This window comes from Camelus dromedarius, chromosome 20 (assembly GCF_036321535.1).
Source record: "Camelus dromedarius isolate mCamDro1 chromosome 20, mCamDro1.pat, whole genome shotgun sequence".
NCBI lineage: Eukaryota > Metazoa > Chordata > Mammalia > Artiodactyla > Camelidae > Camelus > Camelus dromedarius.
The window spans coordinates 15,822,632-15,834,797 of NC_087455.1; the positions used below are offsets into that span (position 1 = coordinate 15,822,632).

At 36.4% G+C, this 12,166-nt stretch overlaps 1 protein-coding gene across 4 annotated transcripts in view; it reads right to left on the bottom strand.

Moving 5' to 3' along the window:
* The window catches only part of COL14A1 (collagen type XIV alpha 1 chain), a 184,237-nt gene that overhangs the window by 121,636 nt on the left and 50,435 nt on the right, over window positions 1-12,166 (bottom strand). For all 4 annotated transcript variants that reach the window (XM_064476868.1, XM_031439558.2, XM_031439557.2 and 1 more), the window contains exons 11-14: window positions 11,396-11,525; window positions 9,774-9,919; window positions 6,811-6,940; window positions 4,629-4,768 (exon numbers count right to left, since the gene is read on the bottom strand). In XM_064476868.1, the coding sequence (XP_064332938.1) occupies window positions 4,629-4,768; window positions 6,811-6,940; window positions 9,774-9,919; window positions 11,396-11,525 (546 nt within the window). The remainder of the gene's footprint in view (window positions 1-4,628; window positions 4,769-6,810; window positions 6,941-9,773; window positions 9,920-11,395; window positions 11,526-12,166) is intronic.

The window sequence follows — 12,166 nt, forward strand, 5'->3', positions numbered from 1 at the left end:
GTTAAGGAACTTGCCCAAGGGAAAACCAGCTAGCTCCTAGGACTTAAACACAAGTGTTTCATACTCTAAATTCCATGTTTGTAAATACTATTTACATCATGGCTTCATTATTTAAATCCACTGAAAAGACAAATCCAGACTTGAAATACGAGTTCAAGATGTTCTTCTAAACTATACTTACCTATTGCTTTCTGCTGTTTTGCATTGTAATGGCTAGGATTTACTGAGCACTTACAACATGTCAGAGACCTTACATTCATTGTCTTATTTAGCCTCCTCATCCCCCACCAAACACTAGGTATTTTTAATGATGATTTTATGAATGAGGAACAAACCGGAGGCCTAAAGGCCTTAATTAACTTTCTTGGAGCCATAAAGCTATTAAATGGAATGGATAGTTAGGCCCTGATCTTTTAACGTCAAATCTGTGACAAATGGGAATTTGGTGAAGATATCAAACATACACAAAAGCAGTTAAAATCAAATTTTCCTAGGTACACTAAGAGACAAAGAGGGAAAAATTGTGTATATACGCACACAGTTTTCACCTTTTATATATATGTATGTGGATATATATAAAAGCATATTATGTAAAAGTATATGTCTTTTCAACAGACATATATCTATCCATTGAAGAGATCTAGTTTATTTGTTTAAAGCATTTTATTTGATGCTGAACAGACTGTATTTTATGCATTTAATTATTTTATTTTATAAAATGAAAACTTTTAGGTATCATTTATTTTTATTTGCTATCATATTATGTTTCAGACTAAGTTCTGGAACTGATGTTATCGGTAGGACTTTTAAGATGTAGGAGAAGAATTTGGGAAAATGATAACAAATGACCATGATCTCACTGCTATGCAACTATCTTTGAGCAAAGGTTTTCAAATAGTCTGGCTAAATCTTCACTTTAGGCTGACTAATTCTAGGAGGGATGAAGAAAGAGTCCCTGATAAGAAATGAAGGACTTGGACTCTGCTCTGGGTTCTGTTGTCGAGTCACTGCTCTTGGAAACTGGACTTGCCTCTCAGAGTCTAAAAACTGTGGCCTTTCATTTACAAAATTCAGACTGGCAGCACTTTAGTTCTCCATCATGTTTGCACATTTCCCCAAATCCTTTCACAGTACATGGTATCTGAGATGGCTTCTGTTCTCAGTGTCACAGGTCAGGCTTTGGCAGCATTTTTTCTATAAAAATTGCAAAAGGTGTTCTTTGTAAAAATCTCAGAGGCTGGCTCAGGATAAGCACTCAGCGTGTGTTACCTGCCGCCATCATCATCATCATCATCATCATCATCATCATCATCATCACCACCATCATCATGATTACCAACATCACCATCATCATCACCATCGTCACCACCATCATCACCATCATCACCACCACCATCATCACCATCATCACCACCACCATCATCTCATCACCATCATCACCATCAACATCATCATCACCATCATCATCACCATCATCAACACTGACATTTGTTTCAGTGCTCTGTTTTATTTTTCTTCTTTGGTATCTCCAAAAAAGTTGAGGAGAGGGGTAACGCAGAAAAGACACAGAAGGAGGAAGAGGAAGTGAAGGAGGGAAATATAAATTGAGTTGAAAACAAAGCTTTTACAATCGATTACATGTTATGTACTAAGGAGATTTTAGTTGAGACATTTCAAAGTTCAATCCAGAATGTTCTGGGAATTTCCTAAGAACCTAATTGCATCATTAGCTATAAATAGAACCTTAAATTAAGAAAAGTAAACCAAATATGGTAGAAATATTCACCCTTAAAATCATATATTCCAAAATTAGGTAAGGTAATATTTAACTTGGACAAGACACTTGTCCAGCAAATTTTAGTCTCAATTGCATGGTTAAAAATTGAGAATTAAGAGCACACACACCAGTCAAAATAGAAATGTTACAAAATCCATGCATTGTTTATGCATTTTACTCAAATAAAATATTCTCAGATTTTCCTAGTCTATTTACTCATATTTTAAATTCAATATTACCAAAGTTTTCTAATTTCCCAGCACATTATAAATTATAAATAGCAAGTGCCAAAGACATCCCCAAGATTGAAAAACACTTCAAAAAAGCACATATATTTCTCAACAAATATATTAGTCTGGGGTCATTCTTTATAAAGGCAAGTAACATAAAATGCCATGAGAGGCCAGAACAGCTATAATTTTTTTAATGGATATTAACTAGACCTACTGTGATCATTTTACAATGTATACACATATTGAATCATTATGTTGTATACCTAAAAGTAACATATTATACATATAATAAAATATATACATAGTATAAAATACATACAATAATATATTATACATATAATGTTATATGCCAATTATACCTCAATAAAATATATGAATTACATTTATATAACTCACATATACATATATAATAAGACAGTTTATTTTTTAGGAAACTGTATTTTTTATTGTATGATTCTATTTATTTATCTACTTTTATTGAGCTATAGTTAATTTGCGATGTGATAGTTTTGGGTGTACAGCAAACTGATTCAGTTACACAGATACATATTCTATATACTTTTCTAGATTCTTTTCCATTATAGGCTATTTCAGGATATTGAATATAGTCCCTGTGCTATACAGTAGGTCCTTGCTGGTTATCTATTTTACATATAGCAGTGTGTATACATTAATCTCAAACTCCTAATCTATCCCTCTCCCGCCAACCCCTTTCCCTATTGGTAACTGTAGTTTGTTTTCTGTGTCTGTGAGTTTATTTCTGGTTTGTGAATAAGTTAACTTGTATCATTTTTTTTTTTTTAGATTCCACATATAAGTGATATCATATGATACTTATATGACAGTTTATTTTTGTTTCATGAAAAATTATTGCCAAAGAAGAATGCTCTGCAGTGAACAAATACTTATTGGTAAATACAGTTATGTTACTTTGGATGCTCCATGAGTCAACATTTTTAAACTTCACATAAAAATAGAGATCTCTGGTCACATTATCAAGGGTAACAAGATCTGGTAGCCCCTGCCTAGATTTGTGCAACAACAGTCTTCAGAGCTGACGCTGGTTGTATCCTGGATGAACACATATGCATTCCCCAGCACATCAGTGCCCGCCGTGCCCTGGCATCCCTGTCACTATCACCTGTTGTTCATTGTCACTTATGATCAGTCTTGAACTGCTGTCTTTCTTTCAGTAAAGAATTTCTCCTACACACATGTCCCAAAAATGGGAATACAAAATATAGCCTAAGGTAGCCTCATGTTTCAAGAAAAACAGGTGAGAGTGTATTTCTTTGCAGGTGTGACAATTTCTGCACACTTAATGGCACTTCACTCACTTATATTATCTGCTTGATCTACTGAATTTGCAACTCTTGGGAAAGTAATTTATTTATCACTGATAACAAAGAGACATTGATAGCTCAGAGCTTTTGGTTTCAATCTTTTTACTGTTCTTCAAAAGCAAAGCAACTAATCCAAAGGGTTCCAGCTTCAAGATTTATGAAAATTTAATGAAAGATGTTGAACACTATTTCTGTACTGTTAACAAATGTGCAGTTATTGTCCATTCACTACTCAAGGTCCCATATGAGGGCACATTCTCGAAAATATTGCTTGAGTTGAATTAATTATAAAAGTTTGTCTTCTGCACATGAAAATAATTGCTTTATTTGGTTAGAAAATAGAAATGATGTAATCCAACATATTTGCCTTGTTGTCTTAGCTTCTTGGACCAAGATAAGAAAAATAAAATAAAAATAACTTTGCTATCTAGCCTGCTAAAGTACATCTCCAAGGAAAGAATTTCTGAAGATTATTAGTCACCGAGTGCAAAATACTGTAACTTCATGGGTTTCAATAAGTTCCATTATTTGAAAGTATCTTCCTATACAAAATTTGAATTATTCAGTTTTCAATTTAAGCTTATCAAACTAGGGTCTTTCAGATGCCAGTTTACTAAAAAGCAGAGGGATTAAACTGGAAATCACTGATATTTCTAGCTTACTACTTCTATGAAGATACACACTTCTCCATCCCCATTCACTGCGGCCATCTGTATTTTCCAGAGATGGCTGTGCCAACTTCTATCTCCCATCCCATGTGCTTGCCACCATAAGTGGGTGCCGTGTTTTTTTTCCCAACTTGAATCCAAGCAGGGATTTATGATACCTCCTACCATTAGAGTGTGGTGGATTCTGTGACTTCTGAGCTTCCACTCAGCTTCTCTCTGTGTTTCTCTTTTCTACATGTCTGGGGACTTCTGAGCCAACATGTAAAAACTCCAGCTCCCCTAAAACTGCCATGCCAGAGGATCATGTGAAGAATCTACTTAGAGATGCAGAGAGCTGCTCCATCTCCCAGCTGGTCCAGTCTTGCCAGACCAGGCACCAGACATATGAATACGGAAATCGTGATGACACCAGCTCCAGCCACCCTCTGGCTACAATCTCATGAGTGATTCCCAAGCCAGAAATACACATCCTGACCCACAGAAATGGAAGAGAAAATAAACAACTGGTACTGTTTTAAGCCACAATGTTTTGGGATGATCAGTTACACAGCCATAAAACACTAATACCCAACCACCAGAAAAATAGACATTGTGTTCCACAGCTTACCTCATTGATTTCAGTCCCATCTGCGTTGTTATATACAATTCGATAACCATTGATTCTGCTGGAAGCTGGATCCCAGGCTAAGCGAGCACTGTTAGAGCCAACGTTGGAGATTCTCAGGTTTCTTGGTGGACTTAAGGGCACTTCGCAATAAGTGGAGTAAAAAATAAATAGAATTTTAAATAACATACATATAAACAGAAACTAAAAAAAACACAGCATCTTTGACATCTGAACTACTTACATATGAAAAATTTCACACAGATAATAACTTATAACAAAGAACATTAACAAATTAACAAAGAAAAAAAGTTTTCCTTCTACAGAATGAATGGTAGCAATACCTTACACATACCTGGAATAAATCAAGTTTAAGTAAATTTTCTGTGCCTTTCTTCTTTAGTCAATACTATTATTACAGGCTGATATAAATAAAAAATCTAATGGATCAAAAACCAGGACATCTGAGGTGGGGAGGGTATAGCTCAGTGGTAGAGCATGAGCTTGGCATGCATGAGGTCCTGGTTTCAATCCCCAGTACCTCCATAGATAGATAGATAGATAGATAGATAGATAGATAGATAGATAGATAGATAGATAAATAGATGAGATAGATAGATAGATAGATAGATAGATAGATAGATAGATAGATAGATAGATAGATAGATAAATAGATGAGATAGATAGATAGATAGATAGATAGATAGATAGATAGATAGATAGATAGATAGATAGATAGATGAGATAGATAGATAGATAGATAGATAGATGCAATTACCTCATCCCCCACCCCCTCCAAAAAACCCCAGGACACCCGAAATTAAATCTCAGCTATTGCATTCAACTATCATATAATTCTGGCAGAGTCATTCTACTCTGATCCACAATTTCCCACGTGTAAAATCATGTCCCATCTGCCATCTCCACTTGAGTATCCAGTAGGCATTTCCAGCTTATCACGTCCAAAACTGAACCACTGACTCCTGCCGCCTCTCTCCATCTCCTCCCTCAGTCTTTCCTTTCTGAGTAAATGAAAACCCTATTCTTCCCATGGCTCAGGCCAAAACCTTGATCCTCTAAGATGTAGGTTTTTGAACATGTGTCCTGTTCTCAGCGAGGCTGTCCATGATTGCCTTACGTAAAACAGTCCTTCCACATTAGTGCTACTTATCCCTCTTCCCTGATTTATCTTTTTACTGCACATTTTTTGGTCTATTGTCTCTCTTTTTCAATATATTGTAATCTCAGGGGACTACGGAATTTGGTTTCATTTTGTTACCATCTTTATCCCCAATATAGCAAGTTCTCAATAAACATTTCTAGAATCAATGAGTAAAGGTCTTGCCCTGGATAAATCCCAATGGCTTCATGAGACTAGGTAAAAATAAACACTTTGCTGAGACTTTAAACATATTTAAAGAGGTGATGGCATTTCTGCAGATTACTGACTATCAATTCCATAGCTTTCCACACTTCTTCAAGGACCCCTGAGTCCTTGTAAAGTTTGTTAAAAATCTTTTAGAGTTTGGTGAGCTTTCACAGGTTTATAGCAAAAACAATTGTTAATATTTACTGCACGCTTTCAAGATGTAACACGTTATCTCATTAAACCCTTACATTAGATGGCAGGGATAGAATTACAACTAGCCCCATTATATAATCATGAAACTGAGGTCACTTAGCCAAGGTCACAGTTAGCAGGAGCAGAAGAGCAGTTAGAGTTCAATCCAGGCAATTGGTCAATTGATTTGAGAGCCTGTGCTGATAGAACCAGCAACAACCTAGGAGATAAATCCTGACAGTTATCAGCTGTCTTCACAAAGCATGATGCTTCCTCACCCAAAGGCTAATTCTTTCATTAATTCAATACGTCCTAACTATATGGCAATAAAGAGTGTAAAGGACTCAATGACTCTCAATACTGAAGGGGCTAGAGAGTAAGTGTAGGAGAAAGAAAAGAAAATGCCAGAGTAGCATTTTCTCTATATCATACTTTTAAATAAAGTATATAAATATATATATAAAAGAAATACATTTCCTTCCCCTAAATAAAATACACAGTGTCTTACATTACAATTAGCTCTTAAGAGGTTGTTTCAACCTAAACCAGTGTTTCTAATTCGGAATTCCCACGTTTACTTGGGCTTTTATTACAGCGTTTCATCTGGATGACTGAACTGCTCACATGTTGTTTCTTGTCCTGTAACGGGATCGCTGGCCTCTTCTCCAAACATAGCGTAAACTGTGACTGTGTATTCCGTGTTGGGCAACAACCCACTCAGTTCAATATCTGTGTGGGTCTCTCCAATTTTCATCTGAAAAGAACACAGGTTATCAGACCGTTTGCCAGTGTCTATTATTCACGCTGATTAGAGGGGAACTGAATAAAGGTGAGATTTCATGGAATAAGACTGTCTCCTCACAGCCCCCTTCATCAAACTGGCCTCAAGTTGTTTCATCATCTCATGTTGTTTTATATTAGAGACAGATGCTCTGAAACCATATAAAACTGAACGTACTGTGCATGCTCTTTTAGGAGAACTCCTTACATCTGGACAAGTGGCAGCTGTATCCAGAGGATACAGTGTCAAATATTCGGTCCCCAGGAGAGCGGGGGTGGAACTGAATCAGAAATGTTTCTCTAGGAGGAGTGTAAGCTCCAGACCAGCGTGCGGGGGCTGGATGCCAAGTGGGCAGCTTTCACCAAATGGCTGATTCTCACCAGTCCTCTGACTGGATGCTGAGTTTTTACATCAAGCCCGGTTGTTGCCCCATTCAACACAGGGGCCTGTCTACTTGGACTGCAAATCCCTTTCAGGATTCAGGAGAGATCAACCTACCTTGATGCCCAAATCGGCAACCTGCTTTTTGACTTTGGGATGATTTTTCTGACCCTTGGAGTCGGTCAAACCAGCCAACATTCTCAGTTGTCTGACAACTGAGTGACAACTGCACGACAGGGATGGTTTTATCTTTGTTTTGGAAAGAAGGAAAATCTCTCTGTAGACTGTCTCCAGTCACACAATTGCCAGCGTTATGGTCAAATGAAAATTTCTGATCTTGAAATATCTCAGTGTATATAATATAAATGTAGAGGAAATAACTTAATATATCCTGACACACCCACCACTCAAATTTAATAAATATCAACATTTTGTCATATTGACTTCAGATCTTATTTTAAAAAGAACTAACATAGTCAGGTAAAACACAAATTCTTTCTCACTCTTTCTGTTCACTACCTGTACCCTGATGTTGAGGTGTATCTCATTGATCCATTTTTTCTTCTCCATACATATGTATATATCTATAAATAATATATGGTTCATATGTTTAACAATGTGCATAAATGGGACCATATCAATGTAATATTTTTACAATTTTTCCCCTGATAATATTATGTTTTAAGATTTATTCATGTTGATACACAGAGGCCGAGTTGACATTATTTAGTGCCCTTATGATATTCTTTTATATAAATATGCTGCTATTGTCCATTCTTCTATTGATGAACACAGCATTTGTTTGCAGTAATTTATTCTGACCAAGTGCTGCACTGAAAAGTCCTTGAAGAATGTTTCCCTATGGTATATATCTAAAAAACTGTATATATCTTTAACTTGATGACATATTTCAAATTATTCTCCACGGCAGCTGTACCAATTGACATCCTAGTTTGCATGAGTGATTCTGGGTTCCCACATGCTCACTAACACACAATATTATCAGACTTCAAAAATTCTGCCAATTTATTGGGTGTGAACAGGTATTTCCGTCTTTTTTATTTTTTTCCTTCCTGGTGAATCTGAGTGTCTTTTCAGCATCATTTTAAAGTTTTCCTTCCACCAAAATAATTCCAATTAACATTAAATCCAAATGGGCAAAAGCTGTCTAAACTTTGGAAATAAAAGAACACATCACCAATATTCTGTTCTTGACATTAGATTCACCGTATGCTTGTTCTTGGCCCTAAAGATTTCTGTCACCAGAGGCAGGTTTTAGACAACGCTGAAGAATGGAATTCTGAACGTCCTCTTTTATCCACTCCCCTGGTCAAGGCACTCCCAACAAGCACAGACATTTCCTCTCTATTTCTTGAATATCCGTATTACAGTAATCGTTCCCCGTAAGTTAAAAATGAGAACTAAAATAAGTGATTCGAAAGTCAAAGATTCATCATTTAAATCGGAATAAATGCATAAAATCCACATCAATGAGATATATTCATCTACCTCTCAGATTAGTAAAACAAATTTTTCTAAGTCAATGTACATAGGGTCATTACAGTCATTTGTGAACTGCATATAGCAGTATAAATTATATAAAATTTCTCTAGAATAATGTGGTAATACCTAGTATAAGGCTTAATAATTTGCATACTCTTTGAAAAAAGAAACTTTATTCTAGAAATTTATCCTAAGGAAATAATCAGACGACCATGCAAGCTTATATGTTGAGAACGGTCTCAAAGCCTATTTAGACAGCAAATTATCTAAATGTCCCATAACATGATATTAATTGAACACGGCCTAGTACAAACCAACAACAGAATACTATAAAGCTATTTAAAATAACTATACAAAACACTATTTAATGGTATGGAAAGATATTCACAATAAACCAAATGAAAACTACAAAACCATTCCCACTGGTTGTGTTAAAAATGCATTAAAAAGACCACTAACTGGAAAAAAAAAAAGGGATGGTTAGTTGTGAGGTTAATACGTATATTTCTCTAAAATATGTGAGCATTTTAAATTATTCCTCATCAAGTTTTAAATCAGCAAATCTCAAAACAACCAAAATATCCCTTAATGACATATTGGTCATTAAAGTTTCTTATGCTAAAACTAAGTTTTCTAACTCTCTTTAAAAAGAAAAAAAAAAAAAACTAAACATTCGTCATCTAAGTCACTGTATTTTTATCCATAGAATAAATTTTGAGTATCTGGTATTCTTAAAAGAAAAAAGACTACTAACTAAATGTTGACAGTGGCTACTTCCAAGTGTTGGGATTACAAGTGTTTTATTTGCCTTTTGCTAATATGACTTTTCTAGACTTAATACATGACATTTTTGTAGTAAAAACAAAAAACTATGTTAAGGAAGTCAAAGATTCTGGGACTCTGATACGCAGCAAGTGGTTACCTCTTTTTCATCCCCAGCCAGACCTTCTGTGAGAGGAGCATAAAGGATCAGGTACCCGGACGCCCCAGCCACTGCATTCCATCTTGCTCTCAGACTGTTCTCAGTCACATCGTACAGTTCAAGGTCGGAAACTATAGGTAAAGAAACTGCAAGAGAAGATTTTTTAAAAATAGTCAGTCATTTAGTGTGCTTGCTTATTTCAAGGTATCTGTATGTTAAGATCTGTTAAGTAAACATGTTTTTCAGATAATTTTCATCCTTGTATCTGTTCACATAGCCATGTAAGCTCCTTTGAGGAGGGTCAACATCCTGAATGTTTAAAAGCAGGAATGACATCTGGTTTCTCATATCTTATTACAGTGACAGGCACATTTCTTTGGGAGCCATTTGAGAGCAGGGAGTCTCTTCTGATCATCATTTTATGGCCATTACCAAGCACAGTGTCTGACATGCAAGCAGCCAACAAAAACAGTTGTTGGGTCACTTAATAAATGACAGGAATAAATGAGTTGCTGGATGAGCAAATGCATGAATGAATAAATACTCACTGAACGCATTCAACCAAAGACAGTCAGGGAACAAGACTAAGTCAGGAGCAATAGGGTTTGAATAAAATGGAGTTAATAAAGAAATAAGATTGGCCACATTTGAGAGACAGAGATAAAGGGCTTAAAAATAAACTGCAAGTTCCTGGCTTAAACAATGGTGATAAAATCTATGAAACTTTGTTTTTAAATATACTTCCAGGATCTGCTTGCTTTTCCAACCACAATGCCATGTTCAGGACTTTGCTTACACGTGCAGCCTCGGTCACACTCATACTGGACTGCCTGTAGCACTTCATCAGGCTAGTTCATTTGCATATCCTTGGTTTGCATTTTCTGCCTTGCTAGACTAAAACTTCCTTAAGGGCAGAGATTGTCACTAAAATGTTTCTGCAAAGCAGGAGTATTGACCCTTGCCTTACAAATTGCTTTCAGGGATAAACCCAATGTGTTGGACATGAAGCCTGATTATCATAATACCTGGCACTTTCTTCTTGTTGTTTACATCACTTCTGTTCTATCAGAGGCAATGTGTTTAGACCAACTTTGCATAGTGCCTCGCGTGTAACGGGAACTCAGTTAATGTCCAAAATAACTAAATGAGTGAGTGATCAAGTTTCTTAAGATTATCTTCTCCCAGGATTCTCTGAATGTGTGTGTGTGTGTGTGCGTGTGATCATGATCTTGCTGAGATAAGGGATTACTAGTGTTCAGAAGCTTGTTTTAATTATAATGATGCTCATAATGAAAATAGATGTAACATACTTTCCTGATACTCTACTGGGCAGGAGAGCTATGGAGGTCCTTCTCTATTTCTACTGACAAATTCAAGCCCAGTGCTTAGTATATAATAGGCATAAGCTAAATATTTATTTATCAGATGAATAAATGCATTTTGCATCCTTCATCACTAAGGCTTCTCTCTCCTAAACATACCACAGTTTTATAATAGCCCTTCCAATATGTAGCACCGGCCAACAACAGATACAGCAGGAACCAGTGCTGCATATAGAGTGACAACTAAGTCCCCTGCACAGTGCTATGCAGAGTCAGAAGTGGGTAGAATTCAATACACACGTGTGGTTTCGGTTCCCCGCAGGCCTTCACTAGCAGTGTGAGCGTATATTGCAAAGACTGCTATCTGATATTCAGTTAAAGACATCAGGTTCTTCAACACCGTGGAGGACACGCTTCCATCCACCACCACCTGTTTAAAGAACGAATCGAGGAATGAGAGGACGGAGTAGCTCACCTACAGAAATGAAGTCAAAAAGCAAAACTATCTCTAGCAAGAATCTTTCATTAAGTATTTTCCTATTTGCACCATATCTTCTTTTCCACGGTGGCAGTCAATTGTCCCTGAATCCTCACATGAAGTGACCTTCTATGGAATATGTCCAAAAGTCCCTTATTCATTCACATCTAATGGGAACTGTGTCATTCTTAGGCTAACTGTCATCCTCATCACATCTACTTAGTACCAGCTGGCATTTGATATTTTTCCATGGGGCTCTGGGAGGAATTTAAAAGGTTTATTAGTCATGAAAAATACAGAACTATTGGAAGCACTCTGATTTTTTTTTAAGCAAATGATTTAAAACTCCCATGATCTACTTCACTAACTTGATCTGGCAATAGGTGTCCTCTACTGGGATGGTCAACCCATGAGAAAGGCCAGCCACAGACGACTTATTATGGCTTCTCCATTGCGCTAATCTCCACAAATGTCTGAGAAATCCCAAACCCCAGAAGACCATGTAAACACATTATTTGGAACACACAGACTTCCTTAAGGCAGAAAGTTCAGACCCTCTCCCAAAGTAGACAGAAAGCATGAGTAGCAAAAGA